General features: G+C 36.7%; 1 protein-coding gene across 5 annotated transcripts in view; it reads right to left on the bottom strand.

The window, feature by feature from the left end:
• GPR160 (G protein-coupled receptor 160) overlaps window positions 1-16,366 on the bottom strand; it is a 47,888-nt gene that overhangs the window by 17,589 nt on the left and 13,933 nt on the right. For 4 of the 5 annotated variants that reach the window (XR_008996947.1, XR_008996951.1, XM_057499914.1 and 1 more), the window contains exon 3: window positions 2,741-2,854. Coding sequence is in view for 1 of the 5 variants with exons in the window: in XM_057499914.1 (XP_057355897.1) it covers window positions 2,783-2,854 (72 nt within the window). In the remaining 4 variants the exon portion in view is untranslated. The remainder of the gene's footprint in view (window positions 1-2,740; window positions 2,855-16,366) is intronic. The other variant, XM_057499909.1, reaches the window with a different exon arrangement.

Raw genomic sequence — 16,366 nt, 5'->3', positions numbered from 1 at the left:
CTCAAAAATATAAAACATGGTTCAGCTGAAAATAATGGGGACCATTTGGTACATTCATAAAGGAAAGACATAAAAATTTCTCTGGAACATGACATTTCAGGTATGACACCTGGAAAAGATGAGAATGCAGGGAAGGACTAGGGACTGTGTGTGGATAGCTGGTAACATTAAGAAGTGTCAGTAAAGGTAAAGGCATAGAAGTTGAGGTTTGAATGATAAATGCATTTGCAGGTAGGAAAATGATGATGGAAAGGTCAGAAGAAGAAATAACAGGATAGTAGGAAAGGAAGGAAATTCAAGAAATTTACCCTTAAAAAAAAAATCAGCCGATCCAAAATTGTTTCTGCAAGACTTCAACCAGTGTTTATCAACAGCAAAACAAAATCCAAACAACAAGCCCCCTCACAAATGTCCACAAGTAGTGATAGGCTGAAAATGATACATGGTACATCCACATGACATACTATTCTGCAGCCATTAAAAATGTTACTCGGGATAAGAGAGAGACTTAGTTTTCACTCTACCTTTTCTACTTGTTAAAACTTAGGCCTTCAACGAATTTTTACATTTAAAAAAATACAAATTTCCACACGACATTTAGTCAAGTGAATTCCAAGTTACAAAATTATGCAACATGTCTTCTAATTTTTAAGACATTATCCATGTACAGAAAGACTAAAAAGTTATTAATATGGTAGTGTTATACTTACAGGTTTTTCTAATTTCTCAAACTTTTGCATTTGTAAGTGAAAAGGGTGACTGCCTAAGAGTGGATAACTGATTAAATAATTTCAAGGGAGTAATGAGGATATTGTCTAAGGGTAAAAAAAAAAAAATCAGTGTGGGAGGGGGTATCAGTTCTGTTGATAGGTTGAACCCTAAGTTGACAAGAGAGTCCAACTCTTCTCAACTAGGCCATGACTTTTGAGCTTCTGTATTCATCTTCCCATTGTCCAGTTTTAGCAAGAATCCTGCTTAGTCACGTTAGCCAGCATTTCTCCATCCTCAATACCTGATCAGGTTTCCTTATTCCCCACCATCACCGGGTGATGACCTATCACCCTGGCCTGTCTTGAGTAAGAATCCTGTTAGCCAGTTTAGCTTGAATTCCCTCTTATCCTTGATGTTTCCTCAATAATATCTCATCCACTGAAATCCACCCTTCTCCATGGCTATATATTCCTGCTTTTCCTTGTATTTGGAGTTGAGCCCAGGATCTCCCCTATAACAGAACCCCACTGCACTGGCCCCTACACATAGTACAATGGTCCTGAATAAAGCTTGCCTTACCATTCCTTAACAAAAGTCATGAATTTTTTCTTAACATATTCTTATGGCCACAAATCTACCATGTCAGAAGCTCACTTACTAAGGTACACAATGTATGTATGTGAAGACAATTATAAAAAAAGCATTCAATACCTATTTTCATAACTCTAGATCAAGAAAAACCAATGAAACAAATTATTTTGTTTGCTCAATTTTTTTCTGTACTAAAATATACTATATAGTTTGACTTCCCCCTCTCCTGAAAGTTTCATTCCAGACTTTGATATACAAAGGGCATATACTTTGATATACAATCATGGCTACCACCTTGACAAACCTTATAAATGGTATTATAAATGGTGTTGCTTAAATAAGGAAGCCTGGATGGAATAAGACTGAAATCCTCCTTGTGACAAGAAAAAACAGGCTGTCACGTTGTTTTTTAAATAGCAAATGTTGGTTTAGAATGGGTGTGAGAAAGGGAAATAGTGTGGTTTCATATTTATAAGGACCTGTTTTTTTTTTTTAGAAAAAGGATCTTTAGGATAAAAGAAAAAAATTATTTGTATAAAATGGTTTTATCCTCTATAATGCCTATCCAAAATTAAATAAGTTAAGCTAAAGAATCCATGATTCAGTAACCTCAAAGGAAGTGTCCCAAGTTTCCATTTCATCACTGACGCTCAGAGCCGGGCCAGTTGGAAGGCCAAAGAAGCAGGCTAGTCCCTGGAGGAGGGAAGTAACCTGAGTTTCACTTAGAAGCTAAGGAAGGGCAGCAAAGGGCAGAAAGTGGAAGATGAAGAGCAGCTACCACCACCAATAAAGCCCTGACCAAGAAACCTCTTTAAAAGAGGATTGGAGAAAGAAGTCTGAAATGGAAAATGTGAGAGAATCACAGAGCTGGAAGAAACCGGGGGTGGGGGGTGGGGCAGAAGATCTAGGGAAGATATTATACACACCTTGAGGGAACGAAAAGCAATCAAAAGGAAGTATATCAGAAAATCTGGTTTTGGTTTTTTTCCTGACGACCATGATCATGGAAAACCAAAACTTTCTTAGATGACACCAATTTTATACCCTATGTCTTCCATAAACCACTAAACTATTCAAAATTCTAATATTTTGTTCTTTAAGCAAATTCCCAAGACAGGACAAAAAGTTCCCTTGATAGGCTATTTGTCCCAAATTTTCCCTTGAAAAATGTTCAGATTAACTATAGAGATTCAGGGATTTATAAAATGTTTCTTTTCCTGAATGATTGTTTTTTAAACTACTTAGGAATCAACTTGCATGCTTCATATACAACTAAAGAAAATGTGGAAGTCCTTTTCAAGGTCTCTTTGGGCTTGCTTGGTGATCTGACCAGTTTATTAGCAGGGTCTGAGGGAAACAAACCATGAATTCTTTTCACCGACCCAGTCTCTGCTTTTCTATTTAAAACCCAATTAATTCTTAATATACCATACTTAACTCTGCTTTCAAATCCTGCAGTCCTTCTTGGCTGACGATCTTCCTATTTTATTTCAGTTTTACTGTCTGACTTACTTTTGGTTCCTGGCATACCAAAATGCCATGTGAATAAAATCTGTGTGAAAGAAAACAAAAATAACCGTAATTAATAACCATCTTAATAACTGGAGTTCACTGTAACTGGCTCCAGATCTCTGCTTAGAAAATTTATAACTTTCTGTGTGATTAGAGCCAGTTATCTAGCTGCTTTTATTTTTTCCAGTGAAAAGAAAAAAGGAGATACTTAGACTGTAAGTCCACCAAAGACCCTGGGAGATAGGTGCATGTAATATGCCACTTGTTTTAAGAAGTCTTGCTTACATTGCAGTTTTCATCCATAGGCATCAGAGTCTACACCAGCAGTTCTCAAATTATTTGCTTTCAGAACTTTTTGACAACTTGTTACATGTTAACATAAGTAACATTTTTTGAAATGAGAAATTACTATATTTTCCCGCACAGAAAAATGTAGTGGGTAGAATGGCACTCTGTCACATTTCACAAATTGCTTTGGTGTCTGGCTCAATACAGATAGCCGAATTCTCATCTATATCTAATCATTGTGACATTACACATCATGTAGCTTTTGGAAAGTCTTCTGTACCTTCATAAGTTTGAGAATAAAGAAAGGTTAACAATCAAATAGTTGTGTTATGCAGTCACAGAAAAGTTTGATAAAACGATCTGCATTAACAAGGATGGGAAGGGAAGCACAATTAACCTTGGTCTATTTTATTGTAAATGGATCAGCACTATAACTGGATTTGCTGATCCAGAATGGAGAAAGCCTGTGGGAGAAATAATGTATTGAGCCTCGCCCAGTAGTTTTATATATATAACTTTATATCTAATCCTTAAACAATCATGGGGATATATATTATTTTTCTTCCTCATGAAGAAACAGACTTAGGATTAATGAGCACATTTCCTGAGGCGGCATGACTGGTAAGTGTTGAAGCCAAAGTTCCACCTCTGGGCTGATCTCCAAGCTCAGGGTTCTTCAGTAAGCCACAGTTATGGCTGAACTCAAAACCGGAAATGTAGAAAGGACCCACCCAGTTCATGCGAAAAAGCTTTCCAAAAAGCTAACACTCTAATGAGAGTGACTATGTTGATTCCTGGCACCCAAAGGACTGTAATTATTTGGATAATGTAATCTTATTTCTCCAAAAGGTAAGTATAAATAAACTTCAAAATGTGGTCCTTGCTTGATGATGTCAAAATTCAGTGAAAAAAAAGTGTCATTCAACTCTGACAACTTTTTAAAAAACAGATGTTTGCTTTTTCATTCATTTACATAGTATAATCAGATTCAATATAGAAGACTAAGAAAATATAAAAAGCACAGGTTTTTTTTGTTTTTTGTTTTTTTTGTTTCTTTTTTAGGAGAGCAAGGTACAGGCTTTTATTTAGAAATAAAGTGAGAGGACAGAGCTCCTGGCTCACGCCAGGAGAGGACAAGAGAGCCTGGGGTGGTGCATTGTCTAGGAGATTTATAGGCAGTTGAGGATTTTGGGGAATTGAGGGCTTAGGGTGTGGACTTGTACCACCTGCTCTGCCTTCAAGGTGGGCTGGGCAGTGAAGTCACAGGTTATGCTGATACCCTTGCAGAACACTCAAACATTCCAGGCCAAGTTGCTCCGGCCTTTTGACCTTTAACTGATCTCACTGAAGATGTCTATATTCCTAGTCTGGTATCTTTACCCTAGAGAATTAGTGTGACCTTGACTTGAAAGCACAGTTTTTTATTTAACTTGTTTTTAAAAATAGGTAATATAACTTGCATGGTATAAAATTCAAGTTACAGAAGTATATGCAGTGAAAATTACCCATCCTACCACCCTTTCAGCACCCCTCACTTCCCACTCATCACTATCCAGCCCAGTTTCCCTCCGTAGATAAAACCACTGTTACCAGTTGTGTATCTTTCAGAGGTATTCTAAAGCTAAGTTTTAAAAAGAAACTTGAACTTTCCATGTTGTTAAGGCAACTAGGAATGGATTCTTTATTTGTCCCTTTCCGGGTCTCATTTATATACTAAAAAAATCAAGTAAGAGTTTCAAAGGTAGAGCACAAGACCCGACTCAATGATCAGTCAGATCACAATAGGAATTTCCACCAAACCTAACGTACAGTTGGCCATGAGGAAGGTCAGTGAAGCCAGGCAGGAAGATAGGGAGGGATTATCTCGGAGTAGGAAGATGGGTGACTCCTACATTTTTCCTGGGGTATGGAGTCTAGAGCTCATCCATATTGCTGCTGCTGTGCTTTTAAGCCCATGGGAAGATTTTAGATCCTTGACTCTTCCAGGTAGGTGGCCCATGTAGCTATTTCTGGCCAACAAGCTATCAGGTGAACATATTTAATGGCCAATGAGAGCACCTTCAGGTTCTCTTTTTGGCTACAAAGAATAAAGAAGCTATGTGTTCCAGCTGGTACAGCTCAAGATGGTGGAGCCTTTGTCAACCTGGGTCATTCAGTGACTGTGTGAAGCAAAGCCCCTGATTCACAAATGTGTAGTATGTGCAAGAAATAAAAGTTCTATTAAGCTGCAAGAATTTTGTGATTATTTGTTATGGCCAATCCTGACTAATACAATTCCTTATGATTCTCTGTACCCTTTGCAATTTTTTAACAGCATGTATTATTTATCAGACTAAAAATAAAAAAGCTATAGTAGAAAGGCAACAATGCAAATGTCGGGAAATTGGTAAAATCGAATTTCAAATTTAATTTCCAGTATTTTAATTGCTTTTGCATTGTTTTGTTCTCATTTTCTATATTTCCTATATTGGAAAAGAAGGTGACCTAAATTTCCACCTTAAGAAAAAGAAGGGTGAACTACCTCTAAAGTAAGCCAAAGGATGGATATAAGAGCAGAAAACAATGAAACTTAAAAAAAACAAAACTAATGATTGAAGTTGGTTCTTTGAAATTCAACAAGCAAACAGTAAAATCGATAAACCTCTAGCCAAAGAGCTTACCAAAATTAGGAAACACAGCACCTCACTACAGCTCCTACAAACATTAAAACAGATAAGAAGGGACTATTATGAATAACTTTAATAAATGAGACAGCTGTGGTGAAATAGACAAATTTCTGGAAAGACACTACCAAAACTCATTCAAAAAGATCCCCCCAAAAATCCCTATTATAATTAAACTGATTTTGTACCTAAAAACCTTCCTACAAAGAAAACTAGGCTCAAATGTCTTCATTGAGGAATTCTACCAAACATTTAAGGGAGGAATACCAAACAGAAGACAATGGAAGAGAGGAGACAGCTCCCAACTTGTTTTACAAAACAATTACCCTGATACCAAAAACAAAGACTGCAAGAAAACTAAATTATAAATCAACATCCTTCAAGAACACAGAATCAAAAATCCTTAACAAAGTATCACAAATCCAATATATAAGAACATATCGTAAAGTGCAAGCTTGATTTAACATTAGAAAACCAATGTAATTCACCATGTAAACAGAATAAAGAAGAACTACATGATTACCTGAATAAACACAGAAAAAGTATTTAGCAAAATCCAACATTATAAAAACTCTTAACAATAGAAGGGAATTTCCCAACCAGATAAAAAAATTTAAGAAAAACCTACATCTAGCCTCATGCTTAGTAATGAAAGAGTTCAGCCAATGATCATAAATACGCAAAGATGTCAACTGTCCACTCTTAACTGTCTTTAATCATGGGTGACCTGGTTATGTACTTAGAAAATTTAAGAAATTACAATAAAAGCTACTAGAAGTAACAAGTGAATTTAGCAAAGTTGCAGGTCAATTTTTTAAAATTATTTCTATGTGAGTGTAAAATGGAAAATGAAAAACAATAGCATCAAAAAACATTTAGAGAAAAGTATGACAAAGCACATGAAATAGTATTCTTAAAATTTTAAACATTGAAGAAAGAAACTAAAGAAGATCTAAGTCAATGAAGACATATATCATGGATTGGAACCTCAACAAATTTTTTATAAAAATTGGTAAGTTGAACCTAAAATTATACTGGAAAGTAAAGGACCAAACAGAGCCAAAATAATTTTTAAGAAAACAAAGTTGGAAGACTTACATTACTTGGTTTTAAGACTTGTTATAAAGGTACAGAAATAAAGAGGTGGTATCAGCATAAGAATAATACTATAAATCAATGGAACAGAAGAGGATCCAAACACCCACAAATTTACGGTCAACTTATTTTCAACAAAAGTGCAAGGCAATTTAATGGGGGAAAGGATACTCATTTACAAATGGTGCTGGAAAGTAGATATCCATAATGGGAAAAATAAACCATAACCCTTAATTCATACCATACACAAAAATAAACTAAAAATGGCTAAGACTAAATGTAAAGAAACTTGTAGAAGAGAACAGGAGAAAATCTCTCTGATCCTTCCTGGGTGGGTGTACTAGGTTCCATTACACTGGGTGGCTTAAACAACAGAAATTTATTCTCAGTACTGGAGACCCGAAGTCTGAAATCAAGATGCCCGCAGAGCCACACTCCCTTTGAAGGCTCTAGAAGAGAACACTTAATACCTTTTCCAGCTTCCAGTGACTCCTGGCATTCCCTAGTTTGTGATAGCATAACACCAATCTCTGCCTCCATCTTTACATGACCTTCTCCCCTATGTGTCCTCTCCTCTTTTTGTAAGAATGCTAGTCACTGGATTTAGGATCCAGTCTAATCCCATATGACATTACAAAAACCTCTTTCCAAATAAGATCACATAGAGCGTGGACATGAATTCTGAATTCTGGAAGCACTAGGCAATCCATAATTGTAGAAACAGCTTTCTTAGGATATGCATGTGCACATGCACACACAAGTTGATAAACTGGACTTTATTAACAAACATTTACTTCTTTTTAAAAGCACAGTTAAGAAAATGAAAAGGTCAGTTGTGGAATGGGATAAAATATTCACAATATCTGACCAATGACGTGGACCCAGAATATAAAAGAACTCTTAAACTCAGTAAGACAATTAGGCTGTCAGAAAAATGGGCAAAAGATTTAAACAGAGTAAAATTCCCCAATTTAAACATTGGGGGAAGGCAAATGTAAACCACAACGAGATACTGTGGTACACCTAATAGAATACCTAAAATTAAAAAGACGATTGGCAAGGAAGTAACTAGACTTCTCAGACAATGCTTAATCAATTTGGAGGTTTCTTAACAATGTTAAATATTCAACTACCATTGCATTCAGTACTCCTACTCCCAGGTATCTACTCAAGAGAAATGAAAACACATGTCCACAAAAAGACTTGTACAAAAATGTGTGTAGAAGCTTTACAACACATATCAGATATACAACAGTTATATACATGACTAAATGCTCACCACAATTTAGTTATCATTTGCCAACATACAAAGCCACTACAATATTATTGACTACATTCAGCATATACTTTTATCCCCATGACTAATTTATTTTATAATTGGATTTTTGTACTTCTTTATCCCTTTCACTTATTTCACCCATCCACCAGTATGTTATCTGTGACTGAGTCTCTGTTTTGTTTGTTCTGTTTAGATTCCACATATAAGTCAAGTCACATGGTATTTGTCTTTTCTCTGACATTTCACTTAGAATAATATACTCTAGGTCTATCCACATTGTCACAAAAGACAAAATTTCATTCTTTTTTATGGCTGAGTAATATTCCACATATATATATGTGCTGCATCTTCTTTATCCATTCATCTTTTGATGGACATTTAAGGTAGCTTCCACATATTGACTATTATAAATAATGCTGTGATAACCATAGGAGTGCATGTATCTTTTCAAATCAGTGATTTTGTTTTCTTCAGGTAAATTCCCAGAAGTAGAATTACTAGGTCATATGGTATTTCTATGTTTAGTTTTTTGAGAAGCCTTCATACTGCTTTCCATAGTGGCTAGCCCAATTTAATTCCCATCACCAATGTATAAGGGTTCTCTTTTCTCCACATCCTCACCAGCACACTTGTTACTTTTTGTCTTGTTGATATTAGCCAATCTGACTGGTGTCAGGTGGTATCTCATTGTGGTTTTGATTTACATTTCCCTGATGATTAGTGATAGTGAACATCTTTTCATGTATCTGTTGGCCGTCTGTATGACTCCTTTGGAAAAATGTCTACTCAGGTCCTCCCTCTGCTGATTTAATTGGATTTTTTTATGTTGAGTTGTATAAGTTTTTAATATATTTTTAATATTAGCCCTTTATTGGACATACTATTTGCAAATAACTTCTCCCATACAGTTAGTTGCCTTTTTGTTTTGTTGATGGTTTCCTTTGCTGTGCAGGAGCTTTTCAGTTTGAATTTGCTTTTATTTCCCTTGCCTGGAGAGACAGAGACATTGGAAAAAATTACTAATGTTGATATTCAAGAGTTTATTGCCTATATTTTCTTCTAGAAGCTTTATGGTTTCTGGCATCACATTTAGGTCTTGGATTCATTTTGAGTTTATTTTTGTGTAGGTATAAGATACTGGTCCAGTATCATTCTTTGGCATGTAAATGTCCAGTTTTCCCAACACCATTTATTGAAGAGACTATCTTTGCCTCATTGAATATTCTAACTCCTTTGTCATAGATCGATTGTTCTTATAGGTGTGGGTTTATTTCTCTGCGCTCTCTACTCTGTGCTACTGGTCTATGTATCCGTTCTTGTGCCAGTACCATACTGTGATTACTGTAGCTTTGCAGTATAGTTTGAAATAAGAATGATACTTCCTGCTTTGTTCTATCTCAAGATTGCCTGAGCTATTTGGGCTTTTTTTGTGGAACGATTTGCTCTAGTTCTGTGAAAAATATGATTGGTATTTTATAGGGATTGCACTGAATCTGTAGATTTGGGGTAATATGGCCATTTACACAGTGTTAACTCTTCCCATCCATGAGCATGGATAGGAAATCTTTCCATGTATTTGGGTCATCTTCAATTTCTTTCATCAGTGTCTTACAGTTTCCAGAGTACAGGTCTTTAACCTCCTTGGTTAGATCTATTCCCAGGTATTCTATTCTTTTTGATGCAATTGTAAATGGCATTGTCTTCTTAATTTCTTTTCCTGCTAGTACATTATTTTATAGACACACAACAGATTTCTGTGTATTGATTTTGTTCTTGAAGCTTTAGCAAATTCATTATTATTATTATTATTATTATTATTTTTTTTTGTAGATAATTATTATTTTTTTTTATTGAAGGGTACTTGACACACAGTATCACATTACATTAGTTTCAGGTGTACAACATAGTGATTCAACATTTATATACATGACAATTCTAGGTACCAGCTATCACCATACCAAGCTGTTACCATATTTTGACTATATTCCTTATGCTATACATTACATCCCGGTTACTAATTTATTTTACAATTGGAAGTGTGTACTTTTTTTTGTGTGTGTGTGTGAGGACATCTCTCATATTTATTAATCAAATGGTTGTTAACAACAATAAAATTCTGTATAGGGGAGTCAATGCTCAATGCACAATCATTAATCCACCCCAAGCCAAATTTTCATCAGTCTCCAATCTTCTGAAGCATAACAAACAAGTTCTTACATGGAGAACAAATTCTTACATAGTGAATAAGTTACATGGTGAACAGTACAAGGGCAGTCATCACAGAAACTTTCGGTTTTGCTCATGCATTATGAACTATAAACAGTTCAAATATGAATACTCATTTGATTTTTATACTTGATTTATATGTGGATACCACATTTCTCTCTTTATTATTATTATTTTTAATAAAATGCTGAAGTGGTAGGTAGATACAAGATAAAGGTAGAAACATAGTTTAGTGTTGTAAGAGAGCAAATGTAGATGATCAGGTGTGTGCCTGTAGACTATGTGTTAATCCAAGCTAGACAAGGGCAATAAAACATCCACGGATGCAGAAGATTTCTCTCAGAAGAGGGGGGGTGAGGTTCTAAGCCTCACCTCTGTTAATCCCCAATTTCTCACCCGATGACCCCCATGCAACTGTGCCTGTCTTAGGTTGTTCCTCCCTTGAGGAATCTTACCCGTCTCTGGCTAACCAGTCATCTTCCGGGGCCATACAGGGAGATGTAAAGTTGGTAAGTGAGAGAGAAGCCTTATTGTTTGAAATGGTTAGCTTTTTACTTCTTTGCATATTTATGCCCTGTAGCTTCTATGCCCAGCATTTGTCTTGAGGTATCTTTACCACTTGGAAGAATTATGATACTCGGTAAATTTGATATGAGGCACGAATTCTATTTAAGGGTTGTAATTAGGAAGGAAGAAGAAAAGCTATAGAAGTAGCAGGCGGAAGAAAACATGGGAAGATTGATTATTTCTTTGACATATCTTCTTGTAGAGTAACTTCAGCATGTATAGGTTTTAAGCTACTACTTAAATTGCGCACACACATTAACATAATAGGAGTATAGTTACATAACCAAAGCATACCTGTAATTACCAGCCATCTCCAGTGAAACCAAGGAAACCAGTTAGGCACCTTAGGCATTTGTGAAAACTTATCTATGATATGGTGGATATTGTCCAACTGAACTTGAACAGTCTGAGAGAAATCAGACAAATTAAAACAACCCATTCCTGGGGAATGTTCACATCCCTTATGTTCTTTTAACAGTAAATAGTCTGTAGTTGCAAGATTTTGGAGCGCTACAATTTGCACTTCTCCTAATTCTTGGTTGAGTTCCGACAGTATAGATCCAGTCAAATTTGTTGTTTTACTGTATGCACAGGCCAGCTTAGATATCTCCTTCATTCCCATGGCAAGTCCAGGAGCTGGTGGGATGAGTGCATCTACTGCTGTAGCAATGCGTGGATTTTTGTTGGGGTTTTTTGATGATCATCTTCTGGCATGAATCTTCCAGAGAGTGCTGATGTTGGAAGTTCTTTTTCATATCGTATCTTAGTTCATTTTTGGGGTACCCAATTAGGCTTTGATCCTCTGTATAAACACAAACAGACCCTTTGCCTACACTTTTATATGCCTTTTATACTCTTGTGTAGAACTCACTGGAGGTTACCACACAGGAACAGTCCTTTTTTTTTTTTTTTTGGTATCACTAATCTACACTTACATGACGAATATTATGTTTACTAGGCTCTCCCCTATACCAGGTTCCCCCTATAAACCCCTTTACAGTCACTGTCCATCAGCATAGCAAAATGTTCTAGAATCACTACTTGCCTTCTCTGTGTTGTACAGCCCTCCTCTTTCTCGTACCCCCCCATGCATGCTAATCTTAATACCCCCGTACTTCACCCCCCCTTATCCCTCCCTCCCCACCCATCCTCCCCAGTCCCTTTCCCTTTGGTACCTGTTAGTCCATTCTTGAGTTCTGTGATTCTGCTGCAGTTTTGTTCCTTCAGTTTTTCCTTTGTTCTTATATTCCACAGATGAATGAAATCATTTGGTATTTCTCTTTCTCCGCTTGGCTTGTTTCACTGAGCATAGTACCCTCCAGCTCCATCCATGTTGCTGCAAATGGTAGGATTTGCCCTTCTCTTATGGCTGAGTAGTATTCCATTGTGTATATGTACCGCATCTTCTTTATCCATTCATCTATCGATGGACATTTAGGTTGCTTCCAATTCTTGGCTATTGTAAATAGTGCTGCGATAAATATAGGGGTGCACTAATTTTTCTCATACTTGATTCCTGTGTTCTTAGGGTAAATTCCTAGGAGTGCAATTCCTGGGTCAAATGGTAGGTCTGTTTTGAGCATTTTGATGTACCTCCATACTGCTTTCCACAATGGTTGAACTAACTTACATTCCCACCAGCAGTGTAGGAGGGTTCCCCTTTCTCCACAGCCTCGCCGACATTTGTTGTTGTTTGTCCTTTGGATGGCAGCCTTCCTTACTGGTGTGAGGTGATACCTCATTGTAGTTTTAATTTGCATTTCTCTGATAATTAGCGATGTGGAGCATCTTTTCATGTGTCTGTTGGCCATCTGTATTTCTTTTTTGGAGAACTGTCTGTTCAGTTCCTCTGCCCATTTTTTAATTGGGTTATTTGTTTTTTGTTTGTTGAGGCGTGTGAGCTCTTTATATATTCTGGACGTCAAGCCTTTATCGGATGTGTCATTTTCAAATATATTCTCCCATACTGTAGGGATCCTTCTTGTTCTATTGATGGTGTCTTTTGCTGTACAGAAGCTTTTCAGCTTAATATAGTCCCACTTACTCATTTTTGCTGTTGTTTTCCTTGCCCGGGGAGATATGTTCAAGAAGAGGTCACTCATGTTTATGTCTAAGAGGTTTGTGCCTATGTTTTCTTCCAAGAGTTTAATGGTTTCATGACTTACATTCAGGTCTTTGATCGATTTTGAGTTTACTTTTGTATATGGGGTTAGACAATGGTCCAGTTTCATTCTCCTACATGTAGATGTCCAGTTTTGCCAGCCCATCTGTTGAAGAGACTGTCATTTCGCCATTGTATGTCCATGGCTCCTTTATCAAATATTAATTGACCATATATGTGTGGGTTAATGTCTGGATTCTCTAGTCTGTTCCATTGGTCTATGGCTCTGTTCTTTTGCCAGTACCAAGTTGTCTTGATTACTATAGCCTTATAGTAGAGCTTGAAGTTGGGGAGTAAGATTCCCCCCTACTTTGTTCTTCTTTCTCAGGATTGCTTTGGCTATTCAGGGTCTTTGGTGTTTCCATATGAATTTTTTAACTATTTGTTCCAGTTCATTGAAGAATGTTGCTGGTAGTTTCATACGGATTTCATCAAATCTGTATATTGCTTTGGGCAGTATGGCCATTTTGATGATATTAATTCTTCCTAGCCACGAGCATGGGATGAGTTTCCATCTGTTAGTGTCCCCTTTAATTTCTCTTAAGAGTGACTTGTAGTTTTCAGAGTATAAGTCTTTCACTTCTTTGGTTAGGTTTATTCCTAGGTATTTTATTTTTTTTATGCAATTGCGAATGGAGTTGTTTTCCTGATTTCTCTTTCTGTTGGTTCATTGCTAGTGTATAGGAAAGCCACAGATTTCTGTGTGTTGATTTTGTATCCTGCAACTTTGCTGTATTCCAGTATCAGTTCTAGTAGTTCTGGGGTGGAGTCTTTAGGGTTTTTTATGTACAGTATCATGTCATCTGCAAATAGTGACAGTTTAACTTCTTCTTTACCAATCTGGATTCCTTGTATGTTTTTGTTTTGTCTGATTGCCATGGCTAGGACCTCCAGTACTATGTTAAATAACAGTGGGCATCCCTGTCTAGTTCCCGATCTCAGAGGAAATGCTTTCAGCTTCTCGCTGTTCAATATAATGTTGGCTGTGGGTTTATCATAGATGGCCTTTATTATGTTGAGGTACTTGCCCTCTATTCCCATTTTGCTGAGAGTTTTTATCATGAATGGATGTTGAACTTTGTCAAATGCTTTTTCAGTATCTATGGAGATGATCATGTGGTTTTTGTCTTTCTTTTTGTTGATGTGGTGGATGATGTTGATGGACTTTCCAATGTTGTACCATCCTTGCATCCCTGGGATGAATCCCACTTGGTCATGGTGTATGATCCTTTTGATGTATTTTTGAATTCGGTTTGCTAATATTTTGTTGAGTATTTTTGCATCTACGTTCATCAGGGATATTGGTCTGTAGTTTTCTTTTTTGGTGGGGTCTTTACCTGGTTTTGGTGTTAGGGTGATGTTGGCTTCATAGAATGAGTTTGGGAGTACACCCCTCCTCCTCTATTTTTTGGAAAACTTTAAGGAGAGTGGGTATTATGTCTTCCCTGTATGTCTGATAAAATTCCGAGGTAAATCCATCTGGCCCGGGGGGTTTGTTCTTTGGTAGTTTTTTGATTACCGCTTCAATTTCGTTGCTGGTAATTGGTCTGTTTAGATTTTCTGTTTCTTTCTGGGTCAGTCTTGGAAGGTTGTATTTTTCTAGGAAGTTGTCCATTTCTCCTAGGTTTCCCAGCTTGTTAGCATATAGGTTTTCACAGTATTCTCTAATAATTCTTTGTATTTTTGTGGGGTCCGTCGTGATTTTTCCTTACTCGTTTCTGATACTGTTGATTTGTGTTGACTCTCTTTTCCTCTTAATAAGTCTGGCTAGGGGCTTATCTATTCTGTTTATTTTCTCGAAGAACCAGCTCTTGGTTTCATTGATTTTTTCTACTGTTTTATTCTTCTCAATTTTATTTATTTTTTCTCTGATCTTTATTATGTCCCTCCTTCTGCTGACCTTAGGCCTCATTTGTTCTTCTTTTTCCAATTTCGATAATTGTGACATTAGACCATTCATTTGGGATTGTTCTTCCTTTTTTAAATATGCTTGGATTGCTATATACTTTCCTCTTAAGACTGCTTTTGCTGTGTCCCACAGAAGTTGGGGCTTAGTATTATTGTTGTCATTTGTTTCCATATATTGCTGGATCTCCATTTTGATTTGGTCATTGATCCATTGATTATTTAGGAGCGTGTTGTTAAGCCTCCATGTGTTTGTGAGCCTCTTTGCTTTCTTTGTACAGTTTATTTCTAGTTTTATGCCTTTGTGGTCTGAAAAGTTGGTTGGTAGGATTTCAATCTTTTGGAATTTTCTGAGGCTCTTTTTGTGGCCTAGTATGTGGTCTATTCTGGAGAATGTTCCATGTGCACTTGAGAAGAATGTATATCCTGTTGCTTTTGGATGTAGAGTTCTATAGATGTCTATTAGGTCCATCTGATCTACTGTGTTGTTCAGTGCTTCCATGTCTTTACTTATTTTCTGCCCGGTGGACCTATCCTTTGGGGTGAGTGGTGTGTTGAAGTCTCCTAGAATGAATGCATTGCAGTCTATTTCCCCCTTTAGTTCTGTTAGTATTTGTTTCACATATGCTGGTGCTCCTGTGTTTGGTGCATATATATTTAGAATGGTTATATCCTCTTGTTGGACTGAGCCCTTTATCATTATGTAGTGTCCTTCTTTATCTCTTGTTACTTTCTTTGTTTTGAAGTCTATTTTGTCTGATATTAGTACTGCAACCCCTGCTTTCTTCTCGCTGTTGTTTGCTTGAAATATGTTTTTCCATCCCTTGACTTTTAGTCTGTACATGTCTTTGGGTTTGAGGTGAGTTTCTTGTAAGCAGCATATAGATGGGTCTTGCTTTTTTATCCATTCTATTACTCTGTGTCTTTTGATTGGTGCATTCAGCCCATTAACATTTAGGGTGACTATTGAAAGATATGTACTTATTACCATTGCAGGCTTTAAATTCGTGGTTACCAAAGGTTCAAGGTTAGCCTCTTTAGTATCTTACTGCCTAACTTAGCTCGCTTATTGAGCTGTTATATACACTGTCTAGAGATTCTTTTCTTCTCTTCCTTCTTATTCCTCCTCCTCGATTCTTCATATGTTGGGTGTTTTGTGCTGTGCTCTTTCTAGGAGTGCTCCCATCTAGAGCAGTCCCTGTAAGATGTTCTGTAGAGGTGGTTTGTGGGAAGCAAATTCCCTCAGCTTTTGTTTGTCTGGGAATTGTTTAATCCCACCATCATATTTGAATGATAGTCGTGTTGGATACAGTATCCTTGGTTCAAGGTCCTTCTGTTTCATTGCATTTAATATATCATTCCATTCTC

Source organism: Manis pentadactyla, chromosome 1, assembly GCF_030020395.1.
Source record: "Manis pentadactyla isolate mManPen7 chromosome 1, mManPen7.hap1, whole genome shotgun sequence".
Classification (NCBI taxonomy): Eukaryota; Metazoa; Chordata; class Mammalia; order Pholidota; family Manidae; genus Manis; species Manis pentadactyla.
This window is presented reverse-complemented; position numbering and strand designations above follow the sequence as displayed.